Genomic DNA, 24,566 nt, shown 5'->3' on the forward strand with positions numbered 1-24,566 from the left:
CCGTATTAGTGTGGACGAGTCCTTAATATAATTTTATGACTCAATTCTGCTATTCTGTCCATGTTTTTTGCGTCAAGGAAATCACAGGGCTCTATACTTGCCTACAACCAACAAAGCAAACTGAACTCTGACATCAAACAGACTTGTGTCCACAACAAATCCGTGAGAGGAATTTTTTTAATCTTTTAGTGTTACACTCTTTTAAACAGTCTATCAACCAAAAAGGATGGATTGTCATAGAGGTTAAAACTTAGGCCTGGTAACCAGTTGCTGCTATCATCATTTTGCTCTGAGCAAAGCGCTTGACCCCGGTTAGCTCAAGGTCTATTGTTAAATACAATACAAGTCTGATATGATTAGTGTTGCTAGTGGCCATTAGTGAATCACACACTGCTGCCAGTAACAGTTTATTTATGATGGAAAATTAATGAGGGATCAAATTTAAGCTACACTCTTTTTTTAGAGTTTGCTTAAAAAGAATGTATATGTATAGACCTACCACATGGAAGTGATACTGATGTCACATTTAATACAAACATAATGTCACAATGAGTCCAAATATTGATTATGAAAAAATATAATTTTGAAAGGCATGCATACAACAGGCACTTGAAGCATAGATTAGATTAGTCCTGCGAGTCTCCAGCGAATGAATGTTAATGAATTGGACACAGACATAAGACTCATGCCACTAAAGAGACATCACGGAGAGAACTAGTGTCAGGATGAGTGGGTGATGGCAGTCACACACACATGGAGGCCTGATATGCATAGAGAGTAATACCTAGGGGAAGGGTAGGGCAGCAGCAGTGGGAGAGGGGGGGGCAGCGATCAGTGGCCGATTGTCCTCCCCTCTGCTCCTGATTTCAGCAGAGTCATATTCTGAGCTGACTGAAACCTTATCCGCTTCCATCTGGAAGGACAAAACAGTGCCGTCAGTCTTCCAAACGGATGAAAAAAGAGGAAAAGGTGAACGAGCGTGAAACTGCCCCATGTCCACTGCAAATTGTTATTTTTTTAAAGGATTTCTTAAGTTGAAATGTCTAAAAAAAAATCATTTTTTTTTTTTTAATTTTTAATAAAAAGTGTTATTCATCAAAACAGGTAAAATAAAATAATAAAAAAAAATACTGCATTTTTATGATTTTCAGTTCTGTTAATGGTTCAGGAATGTCAGCATTATTCCACCGATTCGGATGAAACGTTCAATCTAGTCAACTAATTTATAGACGAAAAAGTTAGATAAAGGGTTTTTGGAATTTGTCAATGATAACGAAGACAAGACGCATCGTTACAATAATCAAACAGTTTGAATTAAAACATACTGTTGATGAAAAAGGTCAAGAAAATAACCTTATATGCAAGATATTAACAATTGATTTGAGAAATGGATTGAAAGAGCTGAACACCTGTACAATGAATTTAACTAACTTTTACTTTTAATTTACTTCTGATTTGTTATTAATCTTCTCTTGAAATCAGAAATGATGTCCTAATTTGTCAACTGACTTTTGAGGGTACTGAAGGAATTGTTTCCAAACATTGTCCAGACTTTCTTCCTTATAATTACTAAAATGATAGTTAACAGAACCATTAAGGAAGTGGAATCGTTAAGTGGAATCAAATTTGTTAAATTCCTGTTGATTCCCATCCCTCATCAGCCCAACCACATAGAAGTTGGGAGGGTTTGTCTTTATGGAGAAAAACATAAAAGTTTTGCTTCTTTTTTAGGAATAGCAAAAATGTCACTAAACATATTTACTGACTGGACAGAAGATCATTTTCTCTGCTCATTGTTTTGGCAAAATGTGTTTTGGAAACATAAAGTCCAGATAAAGATTATCAGGGGAAATAAAAGGTATAAAAAGGTTTCTATGTGCTGGTGTACAAAAAAGCATCCATTAATGGGGCTGCGAGCTCAAGGCCAAGCGGTACCAAGAACGGCTGCTTCAAATCTGTGATACAGCAGCATGCACTAGTGGGAAAGAGGTTATGCATGCAGGGTTAACCTGATAAAGGAATAGTCATTTTGTGAACTATTTCTTTAAAGCACATCATTTTGGGGGTTTATTTAGCTCTGCCTCCTCTCCTCATGTTAGTTTTTTCCACTGCATGCAGTGCAAGAGTGTCTCTCCTACTCTACCTAATCTTGCCCAGCTGATTCTTGGCTCTGGACAGAGGCTGCAGTGCGATGAAGTCATCACCTATTGCCACACGGTTGGTGTACATCTACAGAACACACAGAGGGTCAGTAAAAAGGGAAAAAGACACTTGTGTGCAGTTAAACACGCTCACACACAAAAGACCACAATCCACTCACAACACGCATTCAGACATGACAAAGACAGGAGACAGGAAACAAGCAGCGGGTGCAGAGAGAGAGAGAATCCATTTGAAAAATATCAGACGTAATCTGCAGGGCAGCATGTGCTGACAGAAAAGTGTGCGGGAGGAGTAATCACTCCACTTATGGTTTCATTTAGGGATGTCAATAGGACAGAGACTACAATACCAGATACTAAAAAGTAACAACTAGTCTTCTGTACCTGCGCGAAGTCTGATTGACAGTCGGATGCTCCTAAACGCTCACATGCGTAACTGCGGTCTGGGTTAGGTATTAGGCCCAAAACATACTTTATATAAGTATGTGAGTGTGAACGCTCTATCTATGATAGCTCAATTTTGCATCATTGGTTCAGAAATGTGTAAAAAAGCAATTCATTATGCAATGCAAATACAAGGAGCATACTAGGGACATTTTTCATTCAACTATCTCTTATAAACTATCCGTATTGGGTGTTTTTTTTATTACATTTGTTTATACGTTACTGTAATCGAATTACTTTAGTACAAAAAGCAGTGTAATACCTTACATTTGAAAATCTTGGCATCAGATTAGTAACTTTCAAGGAATTGAATTTCTTTTACATTACTTGGGTTACACATATTTCTAAACTAACCTAATTTATAGAATACATATAAATATGAAATATTTTACATCTGTTTGTGTTTCTGGCACAGCTAAGGACTGAGTGAAGTGTTTCACAATGTCCAAACCAGACGCAACGCGACAAACAATCTGTGTTTTCACACTGGACGTGATGTGGCTTTGTGACATAGCAGGAATCTCCTACACTTAAATAACTAAAAAAATCAGATAGCAATTGACACAGTCTGTTTATTGAACTTAAATCTTTTTCTTACTGAAGCTGCATGGACAAACACTTTCCATAGCAATCTATAAATAGGGGATAAATACACAATCACACACATACAGAGGGTAAAGTTAATCTATGAAACGCATCCTACTTCAGTTTATTATCAGTGTTTATGTTAACATGGTACTCCGAGCTTCAAGCTTCACGCGAAAGGTAATCGGAGACAAAATCAGAAGAAGCCAGTATGTCTGTCACCTCTCCTTCATTCTGAATTTCCATTCAAGTTGTGTATTTGCTCAGAAATGACATAAGTGATTTTAAATCAGAGGAATCATCATTTAATCATAACAGCCACCTTTTCCACAGTTTTTCACTAAATGAACACAAGGAAGAATGGCATTTCATTTTTAATATTATAAACAAATTATTTACTCCAATAAAAAAATAAAGTAAAAAAAAAGCTAAGTTTTCCTTCATATTTTTATTAAACCATTTTTTTTTTTTTTTGCAAAAGAACAGTGTGTGTAAAAACATCTCACTTATATTTTGGAACCCAGTTTATATATATATTTTTTTTATTAATTTACAGTCAAGTTTATTATTACAATACAACAAAGAGTTATTCTATAATTGTTTTGAGGATTTGCTTTATACAATAGTAATATATTTATGTCATATTTATTTCACCTACACATGGAGCTTTTATTTTGATGGAACACTGAAAGTGCACTGCAGTGCCAATGTGTACTTGACAGTGTACAATGTTTCTCTTTAAAACAAATCTGTGAAACACTGTCACTTCCTCCATTGTGATACTGTTTTGCTATGTTTTATTTGCTTTCACAATGTGTTCATCATCAGAACATTTAGTCACCTGTCCACACTCTGACACGCATACAGACCATGTATAAATGTAATTAAATTGTAGTCTTTTGTGGTTTAATAATCAAATGTGACTTGTATTAAAAAATTAAGCTGTTTTATGTTTACATGTGCAGCCCTGAAGCATCGTGAAATGAGTCTATTGACGAGCTCTTTACATCACATAAACTACAATACATAGAAACTGCATCACCTAGATATATTATAGAGACTGTCTCTGTTCTCTGAACTACCAAACACAAAACTTTATTGATATCAAACTTGAAAAAAAAAAAACAATTGAAGATAATCATCATAGACAGATAGAGCTACTAAACATTAGATCACTTTCATACAAAGCACAAATTGTAAAATAAATTAATACAGATCATAGATTAGATTTGCTCTGTTTAACTGAAGCATGGCTTCAACAGGATGAATATATTAGTTTAAATGAGTCTACTCCCAAAGGTTATTGTTATAAACATGAGCCATACCTGAAAGATCGGAGGAGGTGTTGCTACAATTTACAGTGATGTTTTTGGTGTTACTCAGAGGTCAGGATAGAAGTTCAATTCTTCAGAACTGATAATACGTAGTGACATCATCAGATATAAATAAAAATCTCTGTCATCTTTTGTTCTTGCTACAGTATATAGACCACAAGGGCCATATTCTGATTTCCTTAGAGAATTTGCTGATTTTATGTCAGATCTAGTAGTTGCTGTAGATAAGAGTTTTAATTGTTGGTGACTTCAACATTCACACAGATAAAGAAAATGATACACCGGGATTATCATTTATGAATATTCCCTTTTGGGGGTCAGACAAAATGTGACAGTATCAACTCATCATCATATGGAGTTGATGTTGAAAACATAACAATTCTGCCGCAGAGCAATGACATCTCAGATCATTACCTTGTCTCTTGTTAATCTACGCCACATTAACGATCGGGTAGAACTATTCTTTCACCCATTAAAGATAGCTTCACTAATAACATTCCAGATTTGTCTCAAATACTCAGTAAACCAAAACATTTAGAAGAACTTAATGTAATCACAGAAAATATAGATACAGTCTTCTCTAGCAATCTTGATAGTGTCACCCCATTCGACTAAAAATGAAAGACATAACGATGGTCATTATGGCCATTTTGTTTTATCAGACCAGAGGATATTTCTCCAAAAACTAAGATCTTTGTACCCATATGCACTTGCAAACTGTAGTCTGTTTTTTTTATGATGATTTTGGAGCAGTGGCTTCTCCCTTGCTGAGCAGCCTTTTAGGTTATGTTGATATGGGACCAATTTTATATATATGACCACAGGGACGTTTGTTGAGGTTCAGGTTGGGGATTGGGAGGGGAGGTAATAGTGGGGGTTAAATGTTGATTCTGTGAATATATGTTTTGCTTTTCTTTGTTAATTTTATGAATCAATAAAAACTGTTAATCAGAAAATAGCAGTTAAGAAACCACAGCTTGATCCTGGAGAGTTGGCTAATTATAGACCAATCTCAAATCTGCCATTTATGTTGAAAATACTACAAAAGGTAGTGTCCTCCCAACAATATTAATTTTTACAAACAAAATATGTATATATGAAGAATTTCAGTCAGGATTTAGGCACTTATCAGAGTTACAAATGACTCACTCTTATTATCTGATCACGGCTGCATTTCTTTCTAGTGCTTTTAAATCTTAGTACTGCCTTCAACACCATAGATCAGGAAATTCTCTTGGATAGGTGCAACTTTTGTCACAGGAACATCAAGCTTCTTGAAGATGGTCTTGCAGCCATTACATTTACCATGCTTGTCTATTATTTTCTTTCTGACCTCCTCAGACAACTCTATCCTTTGCTTTCTCTGGTCCATGTTCAGTGTGGTGATACCATACAATGATACCAAACAGCACAGTGACTACTTTTCTCCAAAATAGGCTGAATGACTGATTACAAGATTGAAGACATGTGTGATACTAATTAAATAAACTAATTTGTTTGAAATTTCACTATAATCCAATTATTTATTATCTTTTCTAAGGGGTACCAACAAATTTGAGCACATATGTATATTCAATAACTCAAAATATGATATCTGACGAAACCGCATATGAACGCACACAACTGACTGTTTTGAAATTATTGTCGCAATCAATTATTTTTGGTCACATTTGCAACCATTTTAGTAGCAGTCTGGAGCCCTGCAAACTGATGTGGTAAGAACACCAGTGAGGAAGTTGCTTTTCACCCAAAGTAGTACTTACAGGAAGTTAATTATAAAGAAGAGCAAAGGCACACAGACTCAGTGCTGTGAAAAAACAAAACAAAACACAGTATGGCACTTAAACCCTGGCATAATTCACCCACACAAGGTGTTAACATTTCCTGTGAGAATCCAGAGTGCTGCCGTATAATAACAGAGTTTGCACTGCAGAAGCTCTTTATTACCAAATGGATATGTCTAAGTGAGTGAGTTTGTGAGTTTAAGTGAAAGTGGGCTGTTGGAGAGAACTCATGCGGTAAAGTGAACCACATGCTTTGATTTGAACTGGATCAGTGCACAATGACACACACGATTCTCAATCACTCCATCTCATGTGTTTATTGTAGAGTTACCAAGTAGTTAGTTAGTTGGTTAGTGATTTTATGCCCTGCCAGCTTCCAAGGCTATTTTCATGGCAAAAAAGCAAGTTAAAATACACTGCCAGGCCAAAAAAAAAGGTTGATCACTCGTATTCGTCGTGGCATTATTTCGACAACCTAATCACAACATTTATTTCCAACCAGCATTAGTTTTTGGCCGAGATCTTGTATAGATGATGGGAGAATCACTCCGTAAAGTCTTCTCCAGCACATCACAAAGACGGTTAGGGTTAAGGTCAGGACTCTGTGGTGGCCAATTCATGTGTGAGAATGATTCCTCACGCTCCCTGAACAACTCTTTCACAATTTGAGCCCAATGAATCTTGATATTGTCGTCATGAAATATGCCAGTGCCATCAGGGATAGAAAAAATCCATTGATGGGATAAATTAGTCATTCAGTAAATTCAGGTAGTCAGCTGACTTTTATCGCCGCATTACGTTGCTCAGCCTAGACCTGACCAATTGAAGCTACCCCAGATAATAACACTGCAAACACACCAAACAGCAGCTTTTTTTTTTGCCAGGCATTGTATATTAAAATGTAGAGTGATTTAAAAAAAACCTATAAGGTTTTTATAAATTTATTTTCAATAAGAACTCTAAAACTGATTCAGGATTGTGTTTATGTTAGAAATGCGACTCACCTGAGATTTCTGCGTGCTGGTTGGCTGCAGGTGTCTGTAAAAGACTTTCTTGATGACATCAGGAAAAAGACATGTGACGATGATAATGATGATGGCAAACCAGGCTGAGCCACTTGACAGCAGCTGGACAAAGACGAAGTACATGTCTTGTGTGTGAAGAAACGGCCTAACGAGAAAAGAACGTCAATTAGACTCCAATTAGTTTCAATTAACAAGCCGGATAAGCTTTTTATAGTGCTGTCAAATTTACAGTAATTTTATTGCAAGCAAAGTCAAATATTGAGCACAAGATCTCAAAATACCAGATACAAATTTTCATATTGAATATCAGTCAATTTGCATGTCCCAATTTATGACTATTATATATTAATTGTTCATTCAGAATTTAAAAAATATTAAACTTTTCTTAAATTGTAATATGATACATGTATAAAATAGATATAAATATAATCTCATGTGCTCACTATGCATTTTTTCTAAAATGCTTAAATTCTTTAAAAAAAAAGAATTTGTCTGTGTCCCACTTTCTGTTCAACTGTCCCACTTTATCTTTCTGACATCACATTTAAGGAGGTGACATTATAATATTTTTGAACATAACAGGGTTGATTTATTTTCTATTATTATGTGTAATTTACTATGGGCCAAGTTATCTATTCAAATTATAAATAATCAAGATAATTATAAATATATCCCATATCATTAAACCTAAGCCTATCACTGGCCTACAGCCCACAGCCATATATTTAGCAATTAAGTTTTCAATCTGTCCTAGATAGACTTGGGCTGTTCTCACAGTACTGCACTGCCTCTGCGCTATCATTGTTGGACTATGCATACATGTTTCAGAAGGATACTCTTACAGCGTCTCATTGTGGTTGCATCGTGTTTCAATGGTTTCAAAAGCCAAGTTTCAAATATCAGGCCAGTGCGAGACAGGGCTATCAACTGGGGCCAATAGCAGCGAGACCAAATTGATCTGCATTCCCACCATCGGGCCAATAGCCCCGCAGTATTGCCCTAAAGTCCGCCCTTAATACACCGCCTTGGTGAAAACGTCACACATCCTGTCCATTTCACAAGCAAGAGGAAAGCTCAAGCTCATGTATCAGACTCTGGAGACTAGCAAGCCCTGACATTTTTTTTTTGCTTATTTTGGTGTTTGCTTGGTGGAAAACGAGACCTGCCTCAGCGAAATTCCGCCTTTGACCATTACCTCATCTCAATCCCCAATTGGCCTTCTCTAGCTCAAGGGTAATTGGCGGGCCAAAGGCGCTTGGCCGTTGGCCCCAAGGAACCCCCAAGGTGGCATGATGAAGCATGAAGTGACAGTGGGAATGCAACTGGCACAGGCAGGCCCTCATTTGTCCTGATAGTGGAAAAAGCTAGTGTCCTTTTCTTTCAATAAACACTGTGTTTTTAGTACACTGTGTCAAATTAAATGTTTTTGAAACTTTAATAACTGTGTCTCCAGACCCCTGTACTCTGCTCCATACAGCTAGCTTTTTGAACAGCTGCGCATTGCCTGCACAGCTGGAGCTGTGCTGACTGCCACCTGCTGACTGACAGTCACAAAAACAAAGGTGGTACATTAAGCTTGAATTTCCCTAATGGTAGGAAATTCCTTATTGCATAATTTACGTACGGTCAGGGGGCATGATTTATTCAGATAATTTTTTTATGCATTATTCTTACTAAATTATCAGTCATAATGTATTCCAAACTTACTATGTCAGTGTTGCAATAATTTAGTGCTTTAGGGTTAGTAACAATAAATAACTACTGGTACTTCTCAAACATTTGGTGAAAATGTTTTAGAATGGGCCACTGAAAAACCCATAGGCTATTTGTTGAACATTGATCTGTATATTGAGGGCAACACATTCCACAATAGTGGTGGCTCCGATGTTTATTGAGGTTACGGCACTTGTACTTTGGGCCTGAAGTGGGGAAACAATATTTCTTTAAAGTTCAGAAGTAACCTTTCAAATAAAATCAAATTCCTGAAAATGTCCTGCACAAACTGAACCCAGCAGCAGTATTTGTTCACAGAGGCATACAGTACCAGATGATGCCACCATAAAATAAGGAGAAGATGAAGTAGAAGGCGATGGACCCCCATGTGACAAAGTGATTCATCCACGTCCAGAAGTGTGTCTCCAAGGCTAGCTGTAAGGAGAGAGAGGTCACAAGGAACAAACCTCACATTTCATTCAAAAAACAATTACAATACATTAAAACATTCCACCTTACCTTCAGCGTTACTGTAATAACCATCACAGTGAAAACTAAAGTGCCAAACGTCCAGTTTCCGAACATCTGCAAGAAAGAAATAAACTCTTTCAAAACTCGAGGGCTGATAATTATCCCAGCGTCTTGTTAACATGTTGCGTGGAGCAGCTCTGCCAGGCAAATTTCAGGGTTTCAATTTATAAAAAATAAAACACATCATAAATTATATATTATATAAAAACTTTATATCGGATAGAGAGACTGGTTTGTCAGAAGCTATTTTCTGGCATGCAAAAACAGAGAGAGTACGCCTCCAGATCTTGTTGTTGCTCACCACCATAATTGAGGATGGCAGCATATCAAAAGAATACTGATCAGACGAATTTGTGCCATGAGTGCTAAACCAAACCACAGACAGCTGGTCATTATAAAGGACACATGCATCAACTGGAATTCAATCAACTCTTACCAGTTGCCTGCTAGCTCGCAAAATCTGTGAGCATGCACAGCAAGAATGAGAAAGAGAGAGATAAGCAGAAAAAAAGAGAGAATGTGGATAAGAAAGGAAGTAAAAGACAACATCCTAACAAGGGCTCTGTTCCAAAGCTTAGTGAGCTGTCTCGCTACCTACTGCCTACATAGGTACCTACCTTCTAAGGAAGCATCCTAACTGAAATTGAACCTCACAAGTGACAAATAGCACACTTAACGAAAAGTGTATATGAGATTAAACTCAAATTAGATTTTAATAGAGTTTGGAAATGGCATGTTGCTAAGGTAATGATTGACACATTAATAAATGTAAAAGGTTAAAAGCAAGTGTTGCGTAAAACAGTCTGTTTTCAATTAGATTAAACTATTTTAATGATATTATGTAGTATTCAATTAAAAAAAAATTTGAATCAATATTTCTCATGCTTTGACCATGAACTTTGATTTATTTTGAACTCAAATGTAACCTCAAAAGTGACAGCTCTGGAACACTCTACACAGGCAGCAACTCATGAACAGCGCACTTAATGTGAATAGGAGATTCGCGTTGCAGTTTATTATAATAAACTCCGGAATTAGCATATTGCTAAGTTAACAATAAGGTAATGCAATATTTTAATAAGCATTAAATAATAAGCAATTGTTGTGTAAAATAGTAAACTATTTTATCATTACTTTTTGTGTTTAATTAAACATTATATTTTGAATCTACATTTCTCTTGCTTTATTCTAGACTAGATTTATTTTTCACTGAAACGGTAGAGAGATGTAGGTGATGTTTTCTACTGTATTTTTCTCTTGCTCTCTCTCTCTCTCTATATATATTTAATTGGCTATGGCTCATTGTCAGTCTCTCGCTCATCAAAAAAGTGTGCACACTTGATGACAAGGCTTCTAGATATCTAGCTGGTTTGAAATCCATTGTAGCATCTGTGACTAGACTCTCTACACAATCGCAAAGATGTGGTAACTTTGCGCTCCAGTGTTTTCCAGTTGTTATGTGTGATTTCGACTGACACCATGTCTACACCAAATGCTACCAGCGAGTGGCATCAAAAGCAAATAGATCCCAAAATAATCATCGAAGCTGTCTACACTGGAAGTGGCCATTGCAGCACCTCGTGCCAACAGTACACAGATGTACCCAACCATTTTGCGCAGCATGCACTGGCTCCTGCCAAAAGACAAATAAATGGTTTAGAAGGTTCGTTTCGACACATCCAGTGTTGACAGAGTCAAGCCGTTGTGGCAGATTGACAAACTGGAATCATGTCGAGCCAACGGACGCACCCGGAGTAGACAGGGTGTGACTGAATAAATTAACTGGAAAAAGATGTAGGTGTCAATGTAGGTGGAGCATCAGGTAACATGGAACAATGACTACAAGGTGTTTAACAGCTGGAACAATGATTTCCTGAAAGTTTCGATCCACCACAGCAAACTCAAAAACACTTTTTGGACAGATTTTGTTAGAAATGACATCACACCCATTCTTTCTTTGATATTCCTAAACACGGCCAACCATTTGGAACAGCTTTCACGTCAACATCGTGACTACAATGTCTTATAATGCTGTCTAAATAGGCAGCTCACTGGGTTTTGGAACAGAGCGTGTGGCAGATAGCAGTGTAATTACTTTGAGGATTGATGCTTTGTGTCTGTAAGATGGAGTTAATCAATAGCCACTAAGGCTAAGAATGGGTTATTAAGGTCTAACAAAGTGCATTGATTTTCTTAAGCACTTCTAGCAACATAATTAAGATTAGAAGCATCTCTGCAATCTAAACAAAATATTTCATGTGAAAGATATCAAAACTTTTCATGCCAACAAAAAGAAAAGTACTGCCACAGAGAAACAGGGCTTAAATTATAGAATAGAAGAGAAACTCAGAAGTGGTGCTTGATTTTTAAAGACGAAGAGAGGAAGTCATGTACAAGTGAGATGCCGACCTGTCCATTTCCCATCAGCGTGGTGTCTTCTCCCATCAGGATGTAAGACCCAAAGAAGAATATGAATGCATGGCAGAAGCCCAGGAGCGTCCAGTACAAAAAAGTTTTGAAGGACAGCAGGGAGTTTTTACTGATGTCTCTGATGAAGGGTCAGATATTAAGAGACTTGATCAACTTGATTTTTGAGGGAAAAAAATATTTTAAGTGAGAATGTCGTAGAGTTTTCTTGTGATGTTTTACCTGTAAAGTGCTGGTTTGCTCTGCAGCACATGTGGGTGAACGAGCTGCTCAAACAGACTGTACACCAGTATGGGCAGTGAGGTGAAGCAGATATTATACAGCGTCAAATACACGCTGTCATAGAGGGTCTGCAAAACACAAGACAGCATATCTGGCATCCACACTGAAAATCACACTGGCGCATTCAGACTTCGAGTTAACTTCTGTTAAAGTCTTGAGCTATGGAACATAGATTAGACCTAACATAATAGGAAAAACTCTATATTCACAGTCTGAGGAACAATGACATGTATTGTAAAGATTCTTGTACATATTGGTTGCCTAGATGTTGCTATGCGGTTGCTAGTGTGTTCTAGGTGGCTGCAATTGTGTTAATATGTGTTTGGTAGGAGTGATTGCTAGAGTTTGCTATTTGTTTAATAGGTTGTTTAGGGTGGTTGCTTTCTGATAAAAGACACCATATCTAAGTCTATGATATTTTGGTCTCTAGATATGAATATAGAACCCAGATATAAGGTTGTGTAATTATTATTATTACATTATATGAGGAATCTACATCATTCATGTCAGTAGCACAAATGGTGCAGGACAAGTTTTGAGCCTGAGTTCAATACTTAGGGTTGGGAGATTGTTCAAATTCCTAACCTTAAAATCTGAAATGTAAATATTAGAAACCCGAAGGTTGAATTATACTTCTGCATCTAACCTAGGCCATAGGCAATGCATAGCTACAGCATTTACAGCATAGCCTCAGAAGACTTGGAATATATTGGGGCTTTTCCACTACACGATACAACTCAACTCGACTCTGCTCGCTTTTTGGGGGTTTTCCACTGTGGATAGTACCTGATAATTTTTTTAGTACCACCTCGGTTGAAGTTCCAAGCGAGCCGAGCCGATACTAAATGTGACATCAAAACCCTGCAGATCACTGATTGGTCAGAGAGAATCGTCAATACCAGAGTCACAGGATTTGAATTTGCAACACAGGACATAAACACGGTAGTTTTAAAGTTAGCTACTGCGATAGCAGTATCATTTGTTCACACGACTTTAGAATTGTAAAACGAAATGGCTGTACTCAAAACCACGCCGTGGTCAATAAACGAGATGCAGACGTTCATCTCGTTAGAGACAAACAAAACGACGTGAAACGCGAAAAAATTATTTCAGGAAGTGACTCAGCTGTTGGCCGCACAGCTGAGACACGCCTACCACCGGACCTACCAACAGTGTAGGGAAAAGTAAAAAAAAACTTGAAAAAAAAACATCAAGGAAAAGTGGAAGTGGTTTGACCAAATGGATGCTATCTAGACTGACGAGCAATGGGAGGGAGAGTGCCCTGGACTCGGCCACGGCGTTGTTGGGAGTCCACGATGGAGGATGGTACGTTACTCTATACTCTGCTTGAAAGCTTCACTTTATTTAGTTGACCAGCTACTGGAAGCTTGTTTCTAAAACAACCAGGCCAATTTAACTGTTACACTTGTGTAAAATCACCATGCAACAACTGCTTTATGCAGCACAATGAGCTAGTAGCTAACAGCTAGCGGTCGTGTTATTGTTTATCGTTTTGTGTCATGTTTAAGATGATGTCACGGCAGTAGAGGCGGTGCAACTATAAAGATCAGCCTATAATCTGACCCACGTTGAGGCGGCACTAAACTGCTGCTGAGTCAAGTGGAGTTGGACCGTAAATTGCAGTGGAAAAGTGCCATATGTTTCTATGTGTAATTGCAATGTATTTCTTTTTTTATCTAGATCTTGTTGTTTATGCATAGTGCTAATATTTTTTACTTAAAATTCTAAATTTCAAGTAATCGATTACTCTGTAGTAGTACTCAGCTACAAAATTACTTGAAATGTCAATTGTTAATCTGAGGTAGCGTCACATTGTCTCCCAGATTATTTTAAGATCTAGGCATCATATCACTTTGTATTTGGACTCGTTTTAATTGTGAGCTGTTTTTATATTCAGTTTATGTTTCATGTTTTATGCTTTTTTTCCTCAAAACTTTAACATACCACTATATATTGTATGAGTAAAAAATGTTTTAGTCTACTTCAGACCTTTCCGACCTGCATGAAGTTTTGACTTTATGTTTGACAGTTTAGTGTCCAGTCAATAATGAAAACAGAACACTTCTAACTTAACAGTGAATTAAAAAGCACCTAGTAAGAGTTGGCATTGTAAAGTCCTGCTTCTAAGCTTTAAAACGACACACATTTTGAGTTGGTCAATTGAGTAGTTAATTAATTAATTAAATAGGAATTATATATATATATATATATATATATATATATATATATATATATATATATATATATATATATATATATGAACTGGCATGAACTGAACATGAACTGGCTTTTAACAGTCAATAATTTAATAAATACTTCTGAATCTATGAATTACATTGCTTTTGGTTTATTTCTGAAATGTATAATTAAATTCTCAACACAGCATTCTGGCTGTGTACAAGCAGAACAATGCAGATACACCAACACAGAACAAAAAATGCAAACCACTGCATAGGCCACGACACGGAGCCTAGGCATAGGTGCAATACATAATGTATAATATATACAGTATATATTATACATTATGTATAATACAGTATATATTATACATAATGTATAATATATACTGTATTAACCGGCCTTAACCCTAAAATCAAAAATGATTGACGTTCTCAGACGTGGGTGCAACTGAGAATTGTCCTCCACCACCTGGATTGAGACACTACCCCACCATGAGGACTTAGAACACATTGGGAATTTGGCCTTCCAAATTGGGGAGAAAAGGGAAGAGAAAAAAGGCTTTGACGTGGTTTCTGCCTGTCAATAATTTTGCGCATTCATTAAGGTTAAATGCTATATTCAGATTCATAACCGTTTTCAGCTGAGGGAGCTTTTTTTGCTACTGTTGTGTTTGACAACATTGAGAAGATACACTGCTGCTCTACTGTTCGGTGACAGTCTCAATGCTATTTCTGGAAGTTGGTGTTTTGGAATGAGGGGGTATAAATACTAAAATCTAAAATACTACATTTAAACCCCAGATTCCAAACCCTAAATTAATTATTTAAATCCTGGAATTTTAACCCTAAAATCTGAAATTTAAATATCAGAACCCCAAACCTACATATGAGCAATACTACTAATAATACTTGTTTGCCATAACCTAACCACTAATAACATACTTGAAACGTAATACAACTTATGACATGGAATGAAATACATGACATCAACTCAAGTGACTCCAGAATGCATACAGATAAATGACAGGGAGACAGACTTACTTGTTGTGAGAACAAACAGAAGAACTGGTATAAAAACTGGGGAGTGATAAAGCACACATTCTACAAGAAAACAAACCAAAGAGTGTTATAAGAACAGCATTAATCAATGACAATTACGTCCAGCTGTAAAGAGACACAGATGACTCATGTGTTGTGTAAACGTACCTTGTAGAAAAAGTACTGCACAAGGGTTGCTATTCTAATGTAGTAGAAATGGCCGTGTACAAGCAGCAATTTGGCGAGGAATTTGAACCTTGCAACCGCATAGTCACTGTTTCTCACAGCTTGTCTTCCTTCTTTTCCCATGATACCTGCAGGAATTGAATTCTGTTAGCTTGATTAGCAAAGGATGCAATTCTCTACAAGACACATTCACATTTTAATTACAAAGAGTTTCTCTTCTCTTTAATCTGAAAAGATGCATTTAATTTCTGTTCATGTGTTAAACGGTTTTCTACTACAGCTTTAATCTCGTCAATGAAATTACTGACAAAAACAATAAATTCACTTTTTTTTTTTTTATTATTTCTTTAAGGATAGCAGAGACCTACATTATGCATCATGATGGCAATTAAACAATATTAATAGAAAATACTGCTGACAAAAATATGAAAAGAAAAAGAAAATGAAACTCTATATTAACAATGCACAAACAATATTTTTAGAAGAAAAATCTAGAACACCTTTAACCCACATTTAGGCCTGCACAATATATTTCACATTTGTCAGATTATCACAAATGTACCATGATATGCATGTTGCATTGTGATAATGGAATCATTTGAATACAAAGTAACGCTTATGTGCGCAATTGTCACTTGGTGCGTGCACATACAGTGTGAACAGGCGCCGATTCCGTGAGTGCTCTGGGGCTCGAGTAAACACGGAAAAGCACAAGATATTCCTCATAAATTTTCTCCATTGTCATTTCAACATTAACAGACATTAATCACATTATCAATAATTTATCACATAGCACATTGTTCTTCCATCTCGTGCAGCCCTACCAGTGATTTAACGTTTTAAAAAAAAAAAAATGTTTATCCCCTTTTCTCTCAAATTGGAATTCCCAATTCCCACTACTTAGTAGGTCCTCGTGGTGGCGTGGTTACTCACCTCAATCTGGGTGGCGGAGAATAAGTCTCAGTTGCCTCTGCATCAGAGACCGTCAATCCGCGCATTTTATCCCGTGGCTCGTTGTGCATGACACCACGGAGAGTTTGCATGTGGAGGCTCATGCTACTCTCCACAAACCACGCACAACTCACCACACGCCCCATTGAGAAAAAGAACCACTAATCGCAACCATGAGGAGGTTACCCCATGTGACTCTACCATCCCAGAAGTTTACATACACCTTATCCAAATACATTTAAACTCTTCCTGACATTTAATCGTAGAAATCTTTCCCTGTCTTAGGTCAGTTAGGATCACTACTCCGTTAAGAATGTGAAATGTCAGAATAATAATAGAGAAAATTATTTATTGCAGCTTTTATTTCTTTCATCACATTCCCAGAGGGTCAGAAGTTTAACTACACTTTGTTTGTATTTGGTAGCATTGCCTTTAAATCGTTTAACTTGGGTCAAACATTTTGGGTATTCTTCCACAAGCGTCTCACAATAAGTTGCTGGAATTGTGGCCTATTCCTCCAGACAGAACTGGTGTAACTGAGTCAGGTTTGTAGGCCTCCTTGCTCGTACATGCTTTTCCAGTTCTGCTCACAAATGTTCTATTGGATTGTGGTCAGGGAGTTTTTGATGGCCACTTCAATACCTTGACTTTGTGTCCTTAAGCCATTTTGCCACAACTTTTGTGGTATGCTTGGGGTCATTGTCCATGAACTTCCTGATTGATGTCTTGAGATGTTGCTACAATATATCCACATAATTTTCATTCCTCATGATGCAATCTATTTTGTGAAGTACGTCAGTCCCTCCTGCAGCAAAGCACCTCCACAACATGATACTGCCACTCCAATGCTTCACGGTTGGGATGGTGTTCTTCAGCTTGCAAGCCTCACACTTTTTCCATCAAACATTATGGCCAAACAGTAACATTTTTGTTTCATCAGACCAGAGGATATTTCACCAAAAATGCATCCACAGGTACAACTCTTAAAGGCACAGAAAGTTGGTGTATGTAAACTTCTGACCCACTGGAATTGTGATAGTCAATTAAAAGTGAAACAATCTGTCTATAAACAAGTGACGGAAAGATTACTCATGTCATGCAAAGTGTCCTAAATGAGTTGCCAAAACTATAGTTTGCTAATATGAAATCTGTGGAGAGGTTAAAAAATGTGTTCTAATGACTTCAGCCTAAGTGTATGTAAACTTCTGACTTCAACTGTACGTATAAATATATATATATATATATATATATATATATATATATATATATATATATATATATATATATATATATATACAGTGAGGAAAATAAGTATTTGAACACCCTGCTATTTTGCAAGTTCTTCCACTTAGAAATCATGGAGGGGTCTGAAATTGTCATTGTAGGTGCATGTCCACTGTGAGAGACATAATATAAAAAAAAAATCCAGAAATCACAATGTATGATTTTTTAACTATTTATTTGTATGATACAGCTGCAAATAAGTATTTGAACACCTGAGAAAATCAATGTTAATATTTGGTACAGTAGCCTTTGTTTGCAATTACAGAGGTCAAACGTTTCCTGTAGTTTTTCACCAGGTTTGCACACACTGCAGGAGGGATTTTGGCCCACTCCTCCACACAGATCTTTTCTAGATCAGTCAGGTTTCTGGGCTGTTGCTGAGAAACACAGAGTTTGAGCTCCCTCCAAAGATTCTGTATTGGGTTTAGGTCTGGAGACTGGCTAGGCCACGCCAGAACCTTGATATGCTTCTTACAGAGCCACTCCTTGGTTATCCTGGCAGTGTGCTTCGGGTCATTGTCATGTTGGAAGACCCAGCCTCGACCCATCTTCAATGCTCTAACTGAGGGAAGGAGGTTGTTCCCCAAAATCTCGCAATACATGGCCCCGGTCATCCTCTCCTTAATACAGTGCAGTCAGCCCTGTCCCATGTGCAGAAAAACACCCCCAAAGCATGATGCTACCACCCCCATGCTTCACAGTAGGGATGGTGTTCTTGGGATGGTACTCATCATTCTTCTTCCTCCAAACACGGTTAGTGGAATTATGACCAAAAAGTTCTATTTTGGTCTCATCTGACCACATGACTTTCTCCCATGACTCCTCTGGATCATCCAAATGGTCATTGGCAAACTTAAGATGGGCCTTGACATGTGCTGGTTTAAGCAGGGGAACCTTCCGTGCCATGCATGATTTCAAACCGTGACGTCTTAGTGTATTACTAACAGTAACCTTGGAAACGGTGGTCCCAGCTCTTTTCAGGTCATTGACCAGCTCCTCCCGTGTAGTTCTGGGCTGATTTCTCACCTTTCTTAGGATCATTTGAGACCCCACGAGGTGAGATCTTGCATGGAGCCCCAGTCCGAGGGAGATTGACAGTCATGTTTAGCTTCTTCCATTTTCTAATGATTGCTCCAACAGTGGACCTTTTTTCACCAAGCTGCTTGGCAATTTCCCGTAGCCCTTTCCAGCCTTGTGGAGGTGTACAATTTTGTCTCTAGTGTCTTTGGACAGCTCTTTGGTCTTGGCCATGTTAGTAGTTGGATTCTTACTGATTGTATGGGGTGGACAGGTGTCTTTATGCAGCTAACTGAACTCAAACGGGTGCATCTAATTTAGGATAATAAATGGAGTGGAGGTGGACATTTTAAAGGCAGACTAACAGGTCTTTGAGGGTCAGAATTCTAGCTGATAGACAGGTGTTCAAATACTTATTTGCAGCTGTATCATACATATAAATAGTTAAAAAATCCTATATTGTGATTTCTGGATTTTTTTTTTTTAGATTATGTCTCTCACAGTGGACATGCACCTACGATGACAATTTCAGACCCCTCCATGATTTCCAAGAGGGAGAACTTGCAAAATAGCAGGGTGTTCAAATACTTATTTTCCTCACTGTATATATATATATATATATATACACATATACACAGGTGAAACTCGAAAAATTAGAATATCCTGCAAAAGTTCATTAATTTCAGTAATTCAACTTAAAAGGTGAAACTAATATATTATATAGACTCATTACAAGCAAAGTAAGATATTTCAAGCCTTTATTTGATATAATTTTTATGATTATGGCTTACAGCTTATGAAAACCCCAAATTCAGAATCTCAGAAAATTAGAATATTGTGAAAAGGTTCAGTAATGTAGGCTCAAAGTGTCACACTCTAATCAGCTAATTAATCCAAAACACCTGCAAAGGGTTCCTGAGCCTTTAAATGGTCTCTCAGTCTGGTTCAGTTGAATTCACAATCATGGGGAAGACTGCTTGTGCAGAAAACCATCATTGACACCCTCCACAAGGAGGGAAAGCCTCAAAAGGTAATTGCAAAATAAGTTGGATGTTCTCAAAGTGCTGTATCAAAGCACATTAATAGAAAGTTAAGTGGAGGGGAAAAGTGTGGAAGAAAAAGGTGCACAAGCAGCAGGGATGACCGTAGCCTGGAGAGGATTGTCAGGAAAAGGCCATTCAGATGTGTGGGGGAGCTTCACAAGGAGTGGACTGAGGCTTCAAATGTCGTATTCCTCTTGTCAAGCCGCTCCTGAACAACAAACAACGTGGTCCAAAGTCCACTTTTCTGATGAGAGCAAATTTTGCATCTCATTTGGAAACCAAGGTCCCAGAGTCTGGAGGAAGAATGGAGAGGCACACAATCCAAGATGCTTGAAGTCCAGTGTGGTTTCCACAGTCTGTGTTGGTTTGGGGAGCCATGTCATCGGCTGGTGTTGGTCCACTGTGCTTTATTAAGTCCAGAGTCAACGCAGCCGTCTACCGGGACATTTTAGAGCACTTCATGCTTCCTTCAGCAGACAAGCTTTATGGAGATGCTGACTTCATTTTCCAGCAGGACTTGGCACCTGCCCACACTGCCAAAAGTACCAAAACCTGGTTCAATGACCATGGTATTACTGTGCTTGATTGGCCAGCAAACTCGCCTGACCTGAACCCCATAGAGAATCTATGGGGCATTGCCAAGAGAAAGATGAGAGACATGAGACCAAACAATGCAGAAGAGCTGAAGGCCGCTATTGAAGCATCTTGGTCTTCCATAACACTTCAGCAGTGCCACAGGCTGATAGCATCCATGCCACGCCGCATTGAGGCAGTAATTAATGCAAAAGGGGCCCAAACCAAGTACTGAGTACATATGCATGATTATACTTTTCAGAGGGCCGACATTTCTGTATTTAAAATCCTTTTTTATTGATTTCATGTAATATTCTAATTTTCTGAGATTCTGAATTTGGGGTTTTCATAAGCTGTAAGCCATAATCATAAAAATTATATCAAATAAAGGCTTGAAATATCTTACTTTGCTTGTAATGAGTCTATATAATATATTAGTTTCACCTTTTAAGTTGAATTACTGAAATTAATGAACTTTTGCACGATATTCTAATTTTTCGAAGTTTCACCTGTATATGTATATATATATATATATATATATATATATATATATATATATATATATATATATATATGTATATATATTTGAAAACTGTATTCTGAGTTTACTTTGTCTGTTTATTTTGTTTTATGTTATATCCCGTTTGAAGATATAAAACAATTTAGTCTGAAAAAAAGAAATAAAAATAGATGTATTTGTCGGATGAAATCAATAAATCAGCCACAATGCCGAAAATAAACACACAGAAATGAAGAGGTGGGATTATAAAATAAACACAAAATAAACACGAGCGCACACACACACACACACGCCACACACGCGCACCCTCCACACAATTATTGAGAAACATGTCCACCAAGTCTTTGCTTGCTTTGTCGACTTTGAGAAGGCTTTTGATTCAATCTGGCACGAAGGACTCTTCCTAAAACTACTGGAAAATGAGATTGGAGGGAAAACATTTGATTTATTTAGCGCCATGTATAAAAACAATACATGTGCTGTAAAAATAGGGAACAAACAAACAGAATTTTTCTCTCAATAACAAGGAGTCAGACAAGGTTGCCCATTGAGCCCCGCTCTATTTAACATTTATATAAATTAATTAGCCAAAGCATTAAATAATTCGAATGCCCAACCCTGACTGAATCAGAAATTAAATGTCTCCTCTTTGCAGATGATTTAATCCTTCAGTCAAAAACAAAAGAAGGACTACAACAGCTCCTTGACATCATAGAGACATTCAGTCAAACGTGAGCTCTTAAAATTAACCTAGCAAAAACTAAAATAATGATTTTTCAAAAAAGATCCAGGTGTAGGGAAAATAAATATACCTTCAGAACAGGAAACCAAGTCCTCCAGCACACCTACGAATATACAGTATCTCACAGAAGTGAGTATACCCCTTCACATTTTTGTAAATATTTTCTTTTATCTTTTCATGTGACAACACTGAAGAAATGAATCTTTGCTACAATGTAAAGTAGTGAGTGTACAGCTTTTAACAGTGTAAATTTGCTGTTCCCTCAAAATAACTCCACACACAGCCATTTATGTCTATACCGCTGGCAACAAAAGTGAGTACACCCCTAAGTGAAAATGTCCAAATTGGGCCCAATTATCCATTTTCCCTCCCCGGTGTCATGTGACTCGTTAGTGTTACAAGGTCTCAGGTGTGAATGTGGAGAGCAGGTGTGTTAAATTTGGTGTCATCGCTCTCACACTATCTCATACTGGTCACTGGAAGTTCAACATGGCACCTCATGGCAAAGAACTCTCTGAGGATCTGAAAAAAAGAATTGTTGCTCTACATAAAGATGGCCTAGGCTATAAGAAGATTGCCAAGACCCTGACACTGAGCTACAGCATGGTGGCCAAGACCATACAGCGGTTTAACAGGACAGGTTCCACTCAGAACAGGCCTCGCCATGGTCGACCAAAGAAGTTGAGTGCACGTGCTCAGCGTCATATCCAGAGGTTGTCTTTGAGAAATAGACGTATGAGTGCTGTCAGCATTGCTGCAGAGGTTGAAGGGTGGGGGTCAGCCTGTCAGTGCTCAGACCATACGCCGCACACTGCATCAAATTGGTCTGCATGGCTGTCGTCCCAGAAGGAAGCCTCTTCTAAAAACAAGATGCACAAGTAAGCCCGCAAACAGGTTGCTGAAGACAAGCAGACTAAGGACATGGATTACTGGAACCATGTCCTGTGTTCTGGTGAGACCAAGATAAACTTATTTGGTTCAGATGGTGTCAAGCGTGTGTGGCGGAAACCAGGTGAGGAGAACAAAGACAAGTGTGTCTTGCCTACAGTCAAGCATGGTGGTGGGAGTGTCATGGTCTGGGGCTGCATGAGTGCTGCTGACACTGGGAAGCTACAGTTCATTGAGGGAACCCTTCGGAGACTGGGCCGCAGGGCAGTATTCCAGCATGATAATGACCCCAAACACACCTCCAAGACGACCACTGCTTTGCTAAAGAAGCTGAGGGTGAAGGTGATGGACTGGCCAAGCATGTCTCCAGACCTAAACCCTATTGAGCATCTGTGGGGCATCCTCAACCGGAAGGTGGAGGAGCACAAGGTCTCTAACATCCAACAGCTCCGTGATGTCGTCATGGAGGAGTGGAAGAGGACTCCAATGGCAACCTGTGAAGCTCTGGTGAACTCCATGCCCAAGTGGGTTAAAGCAGTGCTGGAAAATAACGGTGGCCACACAAAAATTACATATACCAGGCTGAAGCCCTGCAGTGCCAGGATCAGAACCTGCACAGAGCGCCCTTTCACAGCTGGTGCTGAAACTACATCCAAACCAGCACAGCATAATCTGGCCAAACCAAATTATACAACTACAAAAAAAAAAATGACATTGCCTATTGGAGAGATGGCACTAAATCACAAAAGAAAATGGAACTCTTTTTACACCTCAATTGAGATTACAAACCAGCAGAATACCTGAGCAGTGTAAAAGAGCATAAAGTGAGAAAAACACTAAGCAAGTACAGACTGAGTGATCACTGTCTGGCTATAGCGAGAGGATGGCACAGACAGAGATGGCAGCCGAGCAGAGACTGTGTTCACTGTGCTCTCAGAGAGAGGTGAAGACAGAAGAAAACTTCCTGCTGCACTGTGATCACCATCACAACATCCCATCTGTCTACTTTACACAATTACAACAAAGAGCACCACATTTTATGGCATTACCAAATCCTGAAAAATTAAGACATATTTTGGGAGAAAACTCCAGCTTGATCACAATAGCAGCAAAATATGTAGCATCTTTGGAACAAGGAACAAAAAAACAAGTCTGACACCAAAGTACAGTATATGCTTAGATACAGTGGGTACGGAAAGTATTCAGACACCCTTAAATTTTTCACTCTTTGTTATATTGCAGCCATTTGCTAAATTCATTTAAGTAAAATTTTTTTCCTCATTATTGTACACACAGCACCCCATACTGACAGAAAAACACAGAATTGTTGACATTTTTGCACATTTATTAAAAAAGAAAAACTGAAATATCACATGGTCCTAAGTATTCAGACCCTTTGCTGTGACACTCATATATTTAACTCAGGTGCTGTCCATTTCTTCTGATCATCCTTGAGATGGTTCTGCACCTTCAATTGAGTCCAGCTGTGTTTGATTATACTGATTGGACTTGATTAGGAAAGCCACACACCTGTCTATATAAGACCTTACAGCTCACAGTGCATGTCAGAGCAAATGAGAATCATGAGGTCAAAGGAACTGCCTGAAGAGCTCAGGGACAGAATTGTGGCAAGGCACAGATCTGGCCAAGGTTACAAAAAAAATGTCTGCTGCCCTTAAGGTTCATAAGAGCACAGTGGCCTCCATAATCCTTAAATGGAAGACGTTTGGGATGACCAGAACCCTTCCTAGAGCTGGCCGTCCGGCCAAACTGAGCTATCGGGGGAGAAGAGCCTTGGTGAGAGAGGTAAAGATGAACCCAAAGATCACTGTGGCT

At 38.1% G+C, this 24,566-nt stretch overlaps 1 protein-coding gene across 2 annotated transcripts in view; it reads right to left on the minus strand.

Moving 5' to 3' along the window:
- Positions 1 to 24,566, minus strand: part of LOC127641130 (phospholipid-transporting ATPase IF-like) — a 104,797-nt gene that overhangs the window by 12,170 nt on the left and 68,061 nt on the right. The window contains exons 22-29 of one of the 2 annotated variants that reach the window (XM_052123913.1): positions 15,695 to 15,840; positions 15,530 to 15,589; positions 12,228 to 12,355; positions 11,988 to 12,126; positions 9,567 to 9,632; positions 9,379 to 9,482; positions 7,314 to 7,479; positions 2,144 to 2,229 (exon numbers count right to left, since the gene is read on the minus strand). In XM_052123913.1, the coding sequence (XP_051979873.1) occupies positions 2,144 to 2,229; positions 7,314 to 7,479; positions 9,379 to 9,482; positions 9,567 to 9,632; positions 11,988 to 12,126; positions 12,228 to 12,355; positions 15,530 to 15,589; positions 15,695 to 15,840 (895 nt within the window). The remainder of the gene's footprint in view (positions 1 to 2,143; positions 2,230 to 7,313; positions 7,480 to 9,378; positions 9,483 to 9,566; positions 9,633 to 11,987; positions 12,127 to 12,227; positions 12,356 to 15,529; positions 15,590 to 15,694; positions 15,841 to 24,566) is intronic. The other variant, XM_052123912.1, reaches the window with a different exon arrangement.

Source organism: Xyrauchen texanus, chromosome 50 (genome assembly GCF_025860055.1).
Source record: "Xyrauchen texanus isolate HMW12.3.18 chromosome 50, RBS_HiC_50CHRs, whole genome shotgun sequence".
NCBI lineage: Eukaryota > Metazoa > Chordata > Actinopteri > Cypriniformes > Catostomidae > Xyrauchen > Xyrauchen texanus.